The sequence below is a fragment of the Haliotis rubra genome, unplaced genomic scaffold, assembly GCF_003918875.1.
Source record: "Haliotis rubra isolate DU_JTF1 unplaced genomic scaffold, ASM391887v1 Scf4, whole genome shotgun sequence".
NCBI classification, from domain to species: domain Eukaryota; kingdom Metazoa; phylum Mollusca; class Gastropoda; order Lepetellida; family Haliotidae; genus Haliotis; species Haliotis rubra.
This window is the reverse complement of record NW_025767079.1, coordinates 5,857,286-5,871,319: the sequence shown is the minus strand read 5'-3', so window position 1 is coordinate 5,871,319 and position 14,034 is coordinate 5,857,286. Positions and strand designations below refer to the sequence as shown.

The following is a 14,034-nucleotide window of genomic DNA, read 5'->3' as shown; positions in this document are numbered from 1 at the left end:
TTCCCTCGGTCTACGTTAGGTAGATGTTTCTTGAAGTGATATTTGTTATTTAAGTAACTGTAATACCTCTGAATTTTAAATATAAGTCAAAGAGCATTTTTCTAGCATTTCCGACAGTACTATAGTTGTATCCCATACTTGAATGTGTGGTGTTAAGGTGGTAAAAGGGTAGCCCCTGTGGCCTTAATCAAATAAGGTTCCCATATTTTGCAGGTGCGCTAGTGTAGATTGGATGTAATAATTACTAATTGGCAGTGATAGTCAATCATGGCATTGTGTAATCAGTAAAGTCAAGTAGTCTATCTGAATATTCTCAGAAATGGCAATTGCTTCGCCTGCATCTATACAAGCAACTGATTTGACTAAGTGTGTTCTTTGTGAGTTGGACATGAAAGAATCTCTGATATGGCCAACTGATAGGCTATGAAACTGTAGCAAGTAGCATCATCCAGTTTAGTGAGCTGGACTCTATGCCAATTAAAATAAATTCTCTGGAGTGTTTGACCACAACAGTCAAGTGGAATCTGTTCCGCGATCCCTTTTGTCACTAGTCAGCATGCTAATCAACATTACGGATCAAACATACGACAGAAATGTAATGAGACGTAGGGAGCAAGGGTCGTGAAACCCACTACCCCTCTATGTTAAGGCCCATGCATTAACCAGAGAAAGACAGCAGATTGACAGATTTTTCTTCCCTTGGTATATCGACTTGATATAATGTGACTATTGCCATCACATTGGCACAGTTTGCCCTCCCCAACTTCGAAAGGGTCACTTCATCACGAGTGCTGGAGACAACATCGATCATAACCCTACCTCTGCAACATATACAAGTTCATTCCATGGCACCAGCTTGTCCTTATTCCAGAATATCACTCCGCAAGATGCCATGGGGGATGAGGACAATGGTCGAGGTTTCGCTAATTCAGTAACCCAAGAGAAGGAGCTGAGAAAGATGAAGGACTTGCCCATCACATACACTGAAATAAAGCCTATAGGTCTACCAACAAGTGATGTCTTTGTAGTGGTAATCTCTGGCAATCTGACCTCATCTAACAACACCTTGACTAAGGAGATGATAAAAGACTATGACTTGCTGAGTCATGTTGAGAAGCATCATGATAATGAAGTATCTGCAGAGTCCACTCTGTCTTGGGCGGCATACCATGCCAGCACAGTACAGGATCCAGACATTGGGTTATTGGCTGGAGGGGAGTGGTTGGGTGGGACTTCTGCAAGAAGCAGAAGTTGCCACGCCAGGCATTGCAGAATCCTTCCTAAAGGCATCACATGTGACTCGAACCCGACATGCCCATCCAACCAGTGCATGTTTGCGACCATTACTTTGATAACAGTCTCGAGGCACAGACAAGAGAACAGCGTGCCAGTGGCCTATCAACGCAGACGGGTTGGGGAGTCTAGCCCCACACCAATGAACTGGCAGCAGTTCCTACGCCTGAGCAACAACAACACTGACTTGTTCAAATTCCTGAATAATGAACTAATGGCACAGACATCGGCAGACCAGCATCTCATTGTTACTGATGGTGCCACTGTACTATGCTCACCTCCACGAGACAATGAGGAAGCAGATTCCAGGACAATGGTGCCTGTCAGAGATGCTGTTATGCAGGGCTTCCACGGGATCTTTGTTCGAACTGTAGATACCGATGTGGTAGTATTGGCAGTGGCAGTTGTGCAGCAGCTAGAGCAGACACAACATATAGAACTCTGGATTGCTTTCGGTTGTGTAACGGACTTTAGGTGCAGTTCAGCTCATGAGATATGAGCTTCACTTGGTCCACAAAGTTTCACGCTTACAACAGGCTGTGATACTGTGTCCCATCTTGTCCAGGTTGGAAAGAAGACTGCACGGAAAGTCTGGGAGACACATGATGAATCCACTGCAACCTTCTATGAGCTGGACAATGCACCTGAGCAAATTGCTGAAGAGACGGAGGCTTTTCTGGAGTACCTCACCATACTCCTTTATGACAGGACAGCAACGTGCTCTTTTATCAATGAAGTCAGAAAGAACGTATTCATTCACAAAGGGCGTCAGGTGTCAGGTCTTCCTCCGACCAAGGCTGCCCTACAGCAACATATCAAGAGGGCAGTATTGCAAGGTGGGCATTACTGGGGCTGCACCACAGTGCCATATCGGCAGGTGCCCTCGCCTGCTGAGTGGGGATGGACTTGCCCAGAACAGTGGAAGCCTTTTTTTGTCACACTTTCCCGAAGCCAGTGCAACCTGTCCAGAGCTGCTGAAGTGTTCTTGTCGGAGCATGTGCCTAAGGCTTTGGCAGTGGCATCCTGACTGACAGATTCAGTTGCTTTGTCGTCGGTAGTTAGCTGACATCTATTGGTTTTGCTGTTAAGGTGCATTTAATTTCCAAAAATAACAATTCCTACACAAAAATAAAATAATGACAGGGCTGTGATATACCAGCTTTTCGTAGCCATTTTTTACCTCACATGAGCCATGATGTCTTTAACAAGAACGAAAGCGATGATTTTCACTCATAGTTTTCATATTACAGCAGCAATTTGGGTGGTATCACACATATTGCTAGTATTTAACTTTTTCAATCATTTTACAATGGTTTTAGAACAATGAGTTAAGATGCAGAATAAGATATTTCAGACTTATCAATCTTTTTAGCCAGCCCTAATATGAAATGTTCTCGAGCATACGGTTTGTACATTGGCAGTTTTTATCGCTCTTAGTGCATTGTTAATGGATAATAATAGAACAAAATACCTGTATAAGGAATATACTATTTATCTATGAACTGTTTTCTGAGTTCAGCAAACAACAGACATTCTTAGTTAAATGATATTCATTTTCCTGCTTATTGTCACATCAACCAGCTTGGTAGTTTATTGTATAATGATAGAGACCAACATCAGTTGTGAATAGATATAGCCTTGCTAGATGGAGGAAACAGCTACGATAAAATAATCCGGTATAACTATAAGTCAATAACCGTATGTCACTATATTACCATAAAACACAGGGCCCAGCTGGTAGCCTAGTGGTTAAACCGTTCGCTCGTCACGCCGAAGTCCTTGGTGCGATTCCCCACATGGGTACAATGTGTGAAACCACTTCCTGGTGTCCCCCCTGTGATATTGCTGGAATATTGCTAAAAGCCATCATGATGTAAAACTAAATTCATTCACTCACTAGTCTGTCCTTGTTGATCATAGAGTAATAACATGGTTTAATATCTCACTGGATATCGTGTTACAGGCATTTAAACCATTTTCACACCAGAAATGGGCTTCACACATTGTACCCATGTGGGGAATCGAACCCGAGTCACGAGTCACGAGCGAACGCTTTAACCACTAGGCTACCGATATGACATAGGAGGAGTATTTACAATGTCTGCCTAACACACCTCACCGCTCCCCGGATAATACGGATAAAATAAGGGTCCAGATAAGGGCCGTATCTGCGTATGTACGGATAAATGATATGCACGATACGATAGGAAACAATTTATGAAACGTAGCAGATACGCACCACAGCAATGGTGCACGGTCTTAGAATCATTTACAGACGTATTTATCTGAAAAAAAGTATTGTTTTCGTGTTTTTTTACCTGTTTACACAAGAGTACTAATGTTTCGGTGCAAATATGAAACGAAACACAAGATTACTGATACTCCATTAAATTCCATTCAGTATCCTAAATGTACTCTTAAGATTTTCCAGTACTCCGGTATTAAAAATAAGCAGTACATACTCCTGATGTTGAAAAATTATCTGGAGCCCTCATTATAATTGGTAGCCATTTCGTCGTTTTGCATTCCGTCGTCAGATGTTCACCGACTGGACCGGACATAACCTTATTGCAATATAATTGTTTTGAATTCGTGGTGTGTACATCTCACAGAATACCGTTGTACATCACAGCCAATAAGATGACGACTACAGGTAGAAGAATTAATCCAAACGAGTAGCTGGAATCCCCAAGATCTGGCCCTTTGACATGTCTCATTTGTTTGGCGTAGTGTCCATGTTTTGCGGCATTGTTTATGGCGTCCCTTGCTCCACTCCAGGGATGAGGCCCCCAAATTCGGAGGAAATAGGGTAAGACAGGTCCGTAGTAGTACTGGTAGTACAGTCGGGGTCCGGCCTTGACTAGGTCCCACCAGGAAGGGGCCACACCCAGTTCCGCTGCTAGTTCATCCCTATAGATTAAATTTGGAATCTGGAATGTAAAATGTTTCCCTGTACCATCAATAAAACCAATGTGGGAACACCTTCGAAATTGCACCCGAGTGATTGATGCTCATGCTGTTGATCACTGGATTGTCTGGTCCAGACTCCATTATTTCCAGACCGCCGTCATATAGCTGGAATATTGCGGCTTTAAACAAGCAAACAAACAAACAAACAGACAAACAAACAGTCCAGTGAAGCTAGTCTTTCTGTAGGCTATGCCATGGGTGTGTTAACATTGAAAAAGTCACAGAAGAGGAACATATTTTGCATTAATTCAATTAAGAATATGTTAAAAATATGTTTTAGATTTTGTAGCTAATGTGACATTACTTTAATAAATTACCAACCAGATATTTGTAGCGTCCAAATCGCTGGAGAAAATATGCATTTTTCGTTTCCACCTCCTCCGCCATGGCTTCCATGGGAGGCAGTCTGTGAGAACCAGCGAACACCCTGGCGGCGGTACGACTTTGCAACTCGGCTACTGGCGGAAAGGAACCATCGGTATCAATACAGCCCACCAGTGCCAGGGTGTGATGTTGCCACAATGGGAACATCATCTTGTACAGGCTCAGCTTGCTTTTTTCTGCAGATAGAAGTGAAGCTCAATTGTACCCTATAATATTTGTAATAACAAAAGGATCGTCCATTGTTACTGAATTGAAACATTGTACGTGTATCATATATTTCAGTTAAAACCTTAATATTTAATCTCTGTGGTTATGTTAAAATGGTAAAATATATTATTCGCATTGCATCTATTATCTATGGGTAAATGGGTGAAGTTTTAAAGAGGGAATATATTTTACGGTCACTGATTCAGGAAGTACTGTTGACTTTATGGGGAAGAGGCAGCGTTTTTTACAACAAATGATCATGGACAACAGGACAACATGACAACAAACTGGATACAAATACAATGGCACATGACCCGTAAAGATCCAGGTTAGAATTGATCTTCAGTAACCCATGCTGGTCGTAAGAGGCGACTAACGGGATCGGGTGGTCAGGCTCGCTGACTTGATTGACACATGGCATCGTATCCCAATTGCGTAGATCGATGCTCATGCTTTTGATCAGTGGATTGCCTGGTCCAAACTCGATTATTTACAGACCGCCGCCATATAGTTTCGAATATTGCTGAGTGCGTCGTTAAGCAACAAATAAACAATAACACAGATTGGACAAGTATTTGCATGCTTGGTGATATAATTCTGCCATCCTTACCTCCTATCAAAGGTTCCTGAAGGAAGTCTACAGATAATTTATATCCTGTTGCAAATAAAATTGCGTCCACGTTTTTGAGGATAGTGCCATCGTCAAATTCAGCTTCATGGGGTCCAATACGAGTCAGTGATTTGACAACTTTAATCCTTCCACTCACGATGTTGTACTGGACTTTATCGTTCACCATTAGTCTGCTGTTTGCAGGGGGGGTTGATGGGGCTAGTCCGCCCAGAACATGATCAAGTCGGCTGTTACACATGTCTGCAGTGACCTTTGAAAACTTTGATGCTGTCCGCATAATGGATCTTTTAATGAGGAGTAAATCGTAAGGCGTCCCGTTTTCCACACACGACGGTATCATCCACATACCCTCTCCCACGCTGTAATACACCTGTACAAATATGTAAGAGATAGTGAGTGAATTTAGTTTTATATCGCTTTTAGTGTGGCAACTTCTGGACTTTGGACCTTATGGTGTTAACGCCTCTCATAACCATATTTCTGAAATATCACGGCGGAGGACACCAGGAATGAGCTTCACACATTTGGTGAATCGAACCCGGGTCTTCGGCGTGACGAGCGAACGCTTTAACCACAGGGCTACCCCACCGCCTAAATAAGAACTATTTAAACAGAAATAGGCGCCATCATATAAATATATACTGAACAACATTAGAAACGCACCACCCATATGATACGAAATATCCCTGTCAAACTGAAATGTACCCATGATATCTGAGCATCGTCGGTGCATTTTAGTGTGGTGTGTTTCTAATGTTGTTCAGTATATGGTTCTGTGGGAATACTTACCTGGCGTGCGTAGCGTGCAGACTCCGCAGCCAAATCTCCAGAGGAATTTGAATTTCCTTAAAATATAAAATACGGAGTAAGACAGAATAAGCATATTCAAACGTTTCCATAGCAACAGCTGTCATGGGTTACCCCATTTGGATCCTATCATGGTATGCATACTTCTGGAATAATGTAACTGTGCATTGTTTGATGTTATGCCATTTGTAATGCAAAAACATAATAAACATGATTTGTGGTGTTTTCCTTAATTATTGTTTAACTGTTGACAGGATCATATCAGAATATGTATGATAACGCTAGGCATCGTGACACGCCCTTGAAGAGATGTGTAAAAAGTCAGTTCATAAATTCTGTATCTTGTGCGTCCGCCATTGGCGTTGATGCAGGTTTGACAACGACGACGCATAGACGACACTAAGCGATTGAAGAAAGCTTGGGGAATGATCTTCCCTGTCTGAACCAGCTTTTGTCCCAATTCAGCTATCGTCAGTGGCTGATTCTGGGCTTGACGTAAACGTCTCTCCATTCAATCCCAAGAGTGCTCGGTAGGGGAGAAACAGTTGGCCAGGGGAGTACCGGAATGTTCTGCTGTCTGAGGAAATCTGTCACAACACGAGCGATATGTGGACGGGATCTAATCCCTATATCGCAGACCTTTCAGATTGCCATTACCAATGACCAGTTCTGTCCGACTATGCCTCCCCATACCATATCGCTTCGCTAATAAACTGTCGACGTTGAACAAAGCACGCGTAAGCTTATAGTCACTTCGCCATTTACACTCTTGCCCTGCCATCTGAACTGTCCAGAAATCTCGACTCGTCACCATCCAAATCGTGTCGCCTGTACTGTAGATGATGTCTGCACCAGGCAAGACGTGCCTGTCGGTGATGCTTAACAAAATTGGACGTATTGCAGGCCGTCGTTGCCGGATGTTGTGCTCCCTCCGTACAGACCTGGAACTGATTGGACGGAAGTCAGGAATGGTCCGAGCAGTCAAACTGGCAGTCTGCAATCGATTCCTTAGATGGGTCAGTTATATGTGGTTTTCTTGCTGACGTGACGTCACGCTTGGACGGCCGGTCCGAGGCAAATCTCTCGTGTTTCCATTATGCTGAAACGTCTTCATAGAGATGAGATCGTGGACATCAAAATGTCTGGCCACTTCATATCGGGCCATTCCAGTCACCAGCATACCCACAGTGCCGAGACGCTGATTTTCTGTAAGCCGTACCATGACGTACGCGCAGTTTAGGTTGAAATTGACGAGTTTTCCACAGATTCAGAGCCAAGAGAATAATCAACCGTTCTATAATTTTCAATATCAGGTGTGTAAACTTCAGGTGTCAAAAAGCATGCTAAAAGTGAGTAAGTTCATTGTGCACAAAGTGCACATGCCACGCGCGATACGTGACATCGAATTCCATGCAAAGTGCTTTGCTACATGTGTATTTAGGGTTATTTTTATAACTTTCAAATAATTTTTATCTTATGCAATCTTATGTTATGCACAGCTACTTTTTTCCGTTAGTATATGTGAAACAATCGGCATTGGCCCGAGAGTAACACGTCATGGAAACTCAGTTTTTTGTGACGATGCAAGTTCCTTGACGCCGAAATCATTTATGTTGACCTGTAATTATTCGAGTCTGGAACAAGCAAACCAACATTGTGGCTCACATGAGTGGTTGGACTTCCAGAACATCAGAAGATGACTCCAGGGATAGGGACACCGGACTGGGGACATTGTCTCCCTTACAAACACAAACGAGGAAGAATTGTCATAATCAACCAAAACAATACAAGTGTTCAAAATGTTGCATTGTTACATTGTCGGACGTTGGTGAATTTGGACACTTTTTATTTGTTCTCTTGAGGGAAACAGTCCCACAATTTCCCTTCTGAGATTCCATAATTTGGAAAATGGATCATCCCGTAATGTTGAGTTAAATGAGTTGTGTTCTTTCTCATAATGCTTTACAACCGCAACAGCTATTACTTACCAACCACAAGTACGTCCATGCCCTGGTATTTCAAAGCATTTTTGAACTTCATGGAGTGCTCAATCTTTCCCTTGAAAGTATCCATTCCTTCGACGTCAGGGAATCGAGGCTTCTTAAAGAAACCCGAGCATATCATGACAAAGTCAAAGACTTCCGTTTGAGACTTTTGGGACTCTTCCGCTTCTACCTCCCATCTTCCGGTAGCGTTGTAGTCACGTGACTTCCTGATTTGGACTACTCTGGTGTTGAGGTGGATGTGCTTGCGGAGTCCAAACTTCTCGATATACATCTCGATGTACTCATGGACCAAACTGCACGTGAGAAATGGCGGGAAGTGGGAAGGGAAGGGGAAGTCACTGAAGCTGAACATCTCCTTGCTGATGTTTGTTGTCAGGTTGTCGAAGGCCCTTGCACCCTGACCTTCCCTGTACTCCTCCGTGAAGTACCAAACTCCTCCTGAAAAAGACGACAATATTTTTGTGAACCTTTTCTGTAACTGGAACACCACACGAGTGAGTGAGTTTAGTTTTACACCGCTTTTAGCAATATTCAGTCTGGGGAGTCAGGGGACACCAGAAATGGGCTTCACACATTGCACCCATGTGGGGAATCGAACCCGTGTCTTCTGCGTGAGGAGCGAACGCTTTAACCACTGGGCTACCCCATCACCCCGGAACAACACACGAGCCCCCGCGTATTGTAAGATTTATGAAATGAGTAAGCAGTAATAGTATCTGACGATCGAAAGTGAGTACATTCTTGAGTTTCATAAAATTTGTTTGACACGGATACGACTGTTTTAAATATTTTTTGTCATTTGTAATTATTTGAAATGTATCGTAGGACGGTAAAACAATGTATAGAGCGAAAGGGCACGCAGATTTTGGACTATCTCGTCGATTTTTGAGTATCCGCACGTCTTCCATAATTTCATTTACATTATCTATTATCTTACCTCACACATAAATGTCATTATCTGATTGGCTGAGCCAATCAATGTACCCCGGTCACTGTCAAATGCACACTTGAACCCACTGTCAATTACACACACTTGAACCCACTGTCAAACACACACACTTGAACCCACTGTCAAATACACACACTTGAACCCACTGTCAAATACACACACTTGAACCCACTGTAAATTACACACACTTGAACCCACTGTCAAACACACACACGTCAACCCACTGTCAAATACACACACTTGAACCCACTGTCAAATACACACACGTCAACCCACTGTCAAATACACACACTTGAACCCACTGTCAAATACACACACGTCAACCCACTGTCAAATACACACACTTGAACTCACTGTCAAATACACACACTCGATCCAATGGTCACGCGCTTGTTTGGACTTACCAAAGTTGTCATATTGTTCGTAGCACACAGGCTCCAGGCCTTCTTCCAAACACGACTTGATGGCCGCCAAACCGGATAGGCCTGCTCCAATGATGGCAACTCTCTTCCTGGCGGCCATAGTGTTCCTGCTCTAGGTTGGTTCAAAGAAAATACAGAATATCACATTAGTCGAGCTCGCATATACCTTCCACGTATAAACTGAACTGGTATTCACAGGCCATAATCGGATTTCAGCGTGAGTATTATTTACAGGCACACTTGGTTTTATGGGACAATTCATGATACAGATGCCACAGCAATTACGTGTCGGCCGATTATGCATTTCTGCCTTGTAGGTTCGGTCCCAACATTACGACATCCCAGATTAAACATATTTTCCCGCATATCATCTGATAATCGTAAACTGTAATTCGAGCTCCTCTCAGGCAGCTTAGGTAATCAACGCGTGTTATGTTATGTATGCTTGGAACGTGCCCGTGTGGCGTTGAGTTCAGTGACATTTCAGTGGCCTTATTACCATATTGCTGACTTCAGCTGAATATGGAGAATGCCTAGTGTTGACACCATGCCATCCTCCATATCTCCAGGGTACACGTTCCGATAAATCTTCACTAGTACTGATTTGACTGTTGATCTCGAGACTTCGTATTCGTTTCCCTGCGCCTCAACCGACAACAATAGATGTAATAAATCCAACCCCCCTGATCACAAATTTTCAAACAAGTAAACGTTTTAAATAAGTGGTTCAGAAAAAAACACAATCATCCTCTTCTTCGACATGAACTTTTATTCATAAGTACAAGTTAATGTCTGAAGAAGTTCATGCCGCTACTGAATAAATGTATGTATCTTTCTTAACGCTGTAGTCAACAATAATCCAATGAAATGCCCCATGTGCAAATAATCAGGTCCGGGATCAGACAATGCAGTGACTGATATCACCAGCATCAACCTACGCAATAGGCAGACAGACAGACAGTTTTATTCAGTAAAAGGCCACTGGCCCATAATACAAACAGATGCTTGGTCACACATCACATACATGGTACACATAGAGTTATAAACAAGCTTCTGCTCTTAATTCTAATTTGTACATTATATACACATATATACACTAACATTCTTAATCACACCAACATTGGTAGATTGCATAATATGTATTAAGTTGTTTACTGTAGGAGGTTGACTAAAATATTTCACAATATATTTATCTCGAACATCAGAAAAATATTCATAGATATACAAAATATGCCACTCATCTTCAACAATATTAATAATTCATTTTGATTTACAAAATAAACAAAATCTTTCATTAGAAGCAATACTTTCATATCTCCCAGTCTCTATTACTAAGTTAAAATTTCCACATCTAAATTTTGAAAGGGCAGATCTTTCACCAAATTTAAACAAATGTTACAATTTAAGTATTTTTCTATATCTAATAGGGTTTTATACTGACAATAATAAGTAGTTTTGTGTGAATTTTCAATGGAAGTATATACCAGGATTGCTTTAAATTATAAGTCAGCTTTGTTTAAAAAGAAACATGAAATACTTAGCATTTCCAATATCCTGACTGACCCATGCATAGCCAAAACCATAAATAAATAAAACATTTTTAACATTAGTTGCCCAAGTCACACGTCCAACATCATCTAGTGATTTCAGCATTTCATAACAGTGTTTTGGGAGTCTATTTGGGGGTAAGTACAAATAATGACACCAATATTTGAGTCTACCACAATCACCAAGTACCACATTATTACAAGTAGATTTACCGACTTTTAAAAAAATACTTACAAAATTTAATTTGTACAAACTGTATGAGTTTACAATAACTGGTGTCCCAAACTTCAGCTCCATAACATAATATAGGTGAGATCATACAATCAAATATTTTAAACAAATCTTTACAATAGACACTACCCATTTTTCTCTGAAAGGTATTTACAGAAAATAATGCCTAATTGGTGGGGCTGTGCAATATTACCGGTAAGCCGGTATATACCGGTACAGTATCTCGCGATTTTATCGCGATATGACTCAGATTCTGCAATATATTGGGTCATTCAGAGTTAGCTCCCTTTGAATTATCTGCTCTTGATTTCCATGGCAACAAAATGTGCTCTAAAAGTGCCAAAATTAATGTTCTTATATTTCTGTTGGTTTCATGTGAGATTTTACAAATGGAAGTGTCTTTATTAGTGGCTCCAAAACTTCCAAATATTCTACCAAAGGCTTTAAGTTTTGTGAGTTTCAATGGTTTCATATGTGACAGTTTGGAGGAATTAAGTGGCCTCAAATGGACCAGTTTTGTTTTTGGACTTATTTGTGACCATTTCACAATTCACATTATTTTGTTATTTTTGTTTGTTTCCTAACAGGACATATGTCATCAATTTATCATAAAGGCCTAAGTCTTATAAACTTTGTAGGACTGTATAATGACATTCTAGTCACCGATCTTAGTGGAGCTCACATGAGATCTTAAGCTCAAGTAGTTAACCAAAATCATGTTTTGTTTCATTTTGCAACACATGCTTATATTGAAGTTGAGGAATCTGAATGAATCACTGACATGCAGTAACAATAATTACTTACTGCACTGAAGACATTTGAAGTGCATTCTGTTGAAGCAAACAACACTGGCCATGAAAATCATGTTATACTATTACCTAGATCTGGGACGGGTACAAATGTTCATCCCGGGTACCCCACCCACTATATCCCCACCCTACCCGGATACCCATTATGTTAATTCCTGACATCAAATTTGTAAAAAATTGCAATATATTCCTCAGCTCGGAGGCTAAAATTTCGAGTTTTCAATATCTTAATCATGTATTATATTAAAAAAAGGTGACTGTAATTATGTCTAAATCTATAAAGACAATACAACCTGTTAATCATGAAGAATAATATATTACATTGTTTAATCTATTAGTCACATGATCATAATGGGTCTGGGTATTGAGACGGGTACCCGGGTACAACTCATTACCCACCCGTCCCGGGTATCCGGGTTACCCGTCCCAGCCCTACTATTACCTTTATTATTATGTTCGCAAAACTTTGTTGCAATATTTCAATTAAACATTCCATATTAAGACTCTATATCATTTATTTGTAAACCATCGGCATACAGCCATTACACAATGGGGACGGGGAGCGTGAAAGTATACTGTAACAGCAACTAAGAAAATGATGCCGTACACAGAGGGCTATACTCATAAAAAAGTAAGGAAACCTCATTTTAATCTACGACTGAAAAAATGGGAGATATCAATGTGGTGTCAATCAATGTTGATATGATAATAATGAATGTTTAGAGAGCACATCACCACCTGCACTTCCGTTTGACCATAGTTGTTTGTACAGTAATCGCTCTAGAAAGATAATTGGTGTATGACGTGAAATTTGCATGTGTGCGATTTTCATTTTCAAACAAACAAAACAAAAAAACAACAAAAAAAACCCAAAAAAACAAACAGCTAGAAACAAACACTAACGTGTGGGTGCTTTTTGAGAAAAATAAACTTGTCTTGTCATGTTCTTAGTTGCTATTGAACCCCACTTTCAGGCTCACCGTCCTCATTGTGTATGACTGAATGTGTATGAAAATGATATAGAACTTTATTGTGGAATGTCTAATTGACCTATTGCATCAAAGTTTTGAGAATATAATGATGACGGTGGTAGTATAACATGATGTACATGGTCAGTGCTGTTTGCTTCAATAGAATATGCACTTCAATGCAGTTTGTAATTATCGTTACTGTATGTCAGTGATTCATTCTGTTTCAACTCCAATATAAACATGTGTTAACGTGAACCATTGGGAAATGAAGCAAAAACATCATTTAGGTGAACGGCTTGAGCTTAAAATCTCATGTGACCTCCAGTAACTAAGATCCCTAACTAGAATGTCATTATACAGTCCTACAAAGACTTAGGCATTTCTGATAAATTGATAAAATATGTCCCATTATGAAACAAACGAAAATAATGTGAAGTTCCCTATTGATAAATGAAACCAAACTTGGTCCATTTGAGGCCACTTAATTCCTCCAAATGTCACATATGAAACCATTGAAACCCACAAAACCTAAAGTATTTGGTAGACTATTTGGCACTTTTGGAGCCACTTATACTTCCACTTGTAAAGTGTTACATGAAACCAACAGAAATAAAAGTATATTTGGCACTTTTAGAGCACATTTTGTTGTTATGGAAATCAAGGGCAGAAAATTCAAAGGGAGCTAACTCTGAATGACCTAATATATTGCAGAATCTGAACCATATCGCGATAATCGTATCGCGAGATACTTTACCGGTATATACCGGTTTGCCGGTAATATTGCAAAGCCCGAGTTGCTACAGGTA

General features: G+C 40.7%; 1 protein-coding gene across 1 annotated transcript; it reads right to left on the bottom strand.

Moving 5' to 3' along the window:
- Window positions 1-3,899: 3,899 nt before the first annotated feature.
- Window positions 3,900-9,769, bottom strand: LOC124287144 (dimethylaniline monooxygenase [N-oxide-forming] 2-like). Its single transcript, XM_046723628.1, has 6 exons — window positions 9,652-9,769; window positions 8,281-8,736; window positions 6,275-6,330; window positions 5,465-5,855; window positions 4,585-4,823; window positions 3,900-4,223 (listed from the first exon to the last, which is right to left on the bottom strand). Exons 1-6 carry the CDS (start codon window positions 9,767-9,769, stop codon window positions 3,900-3,902), a joined length of 1,584 nt encoding a protein of 527 aa, XP_046579584.1.
- Window positions 9,770-14,034: the final 4,265 nt, after the last annotated feature.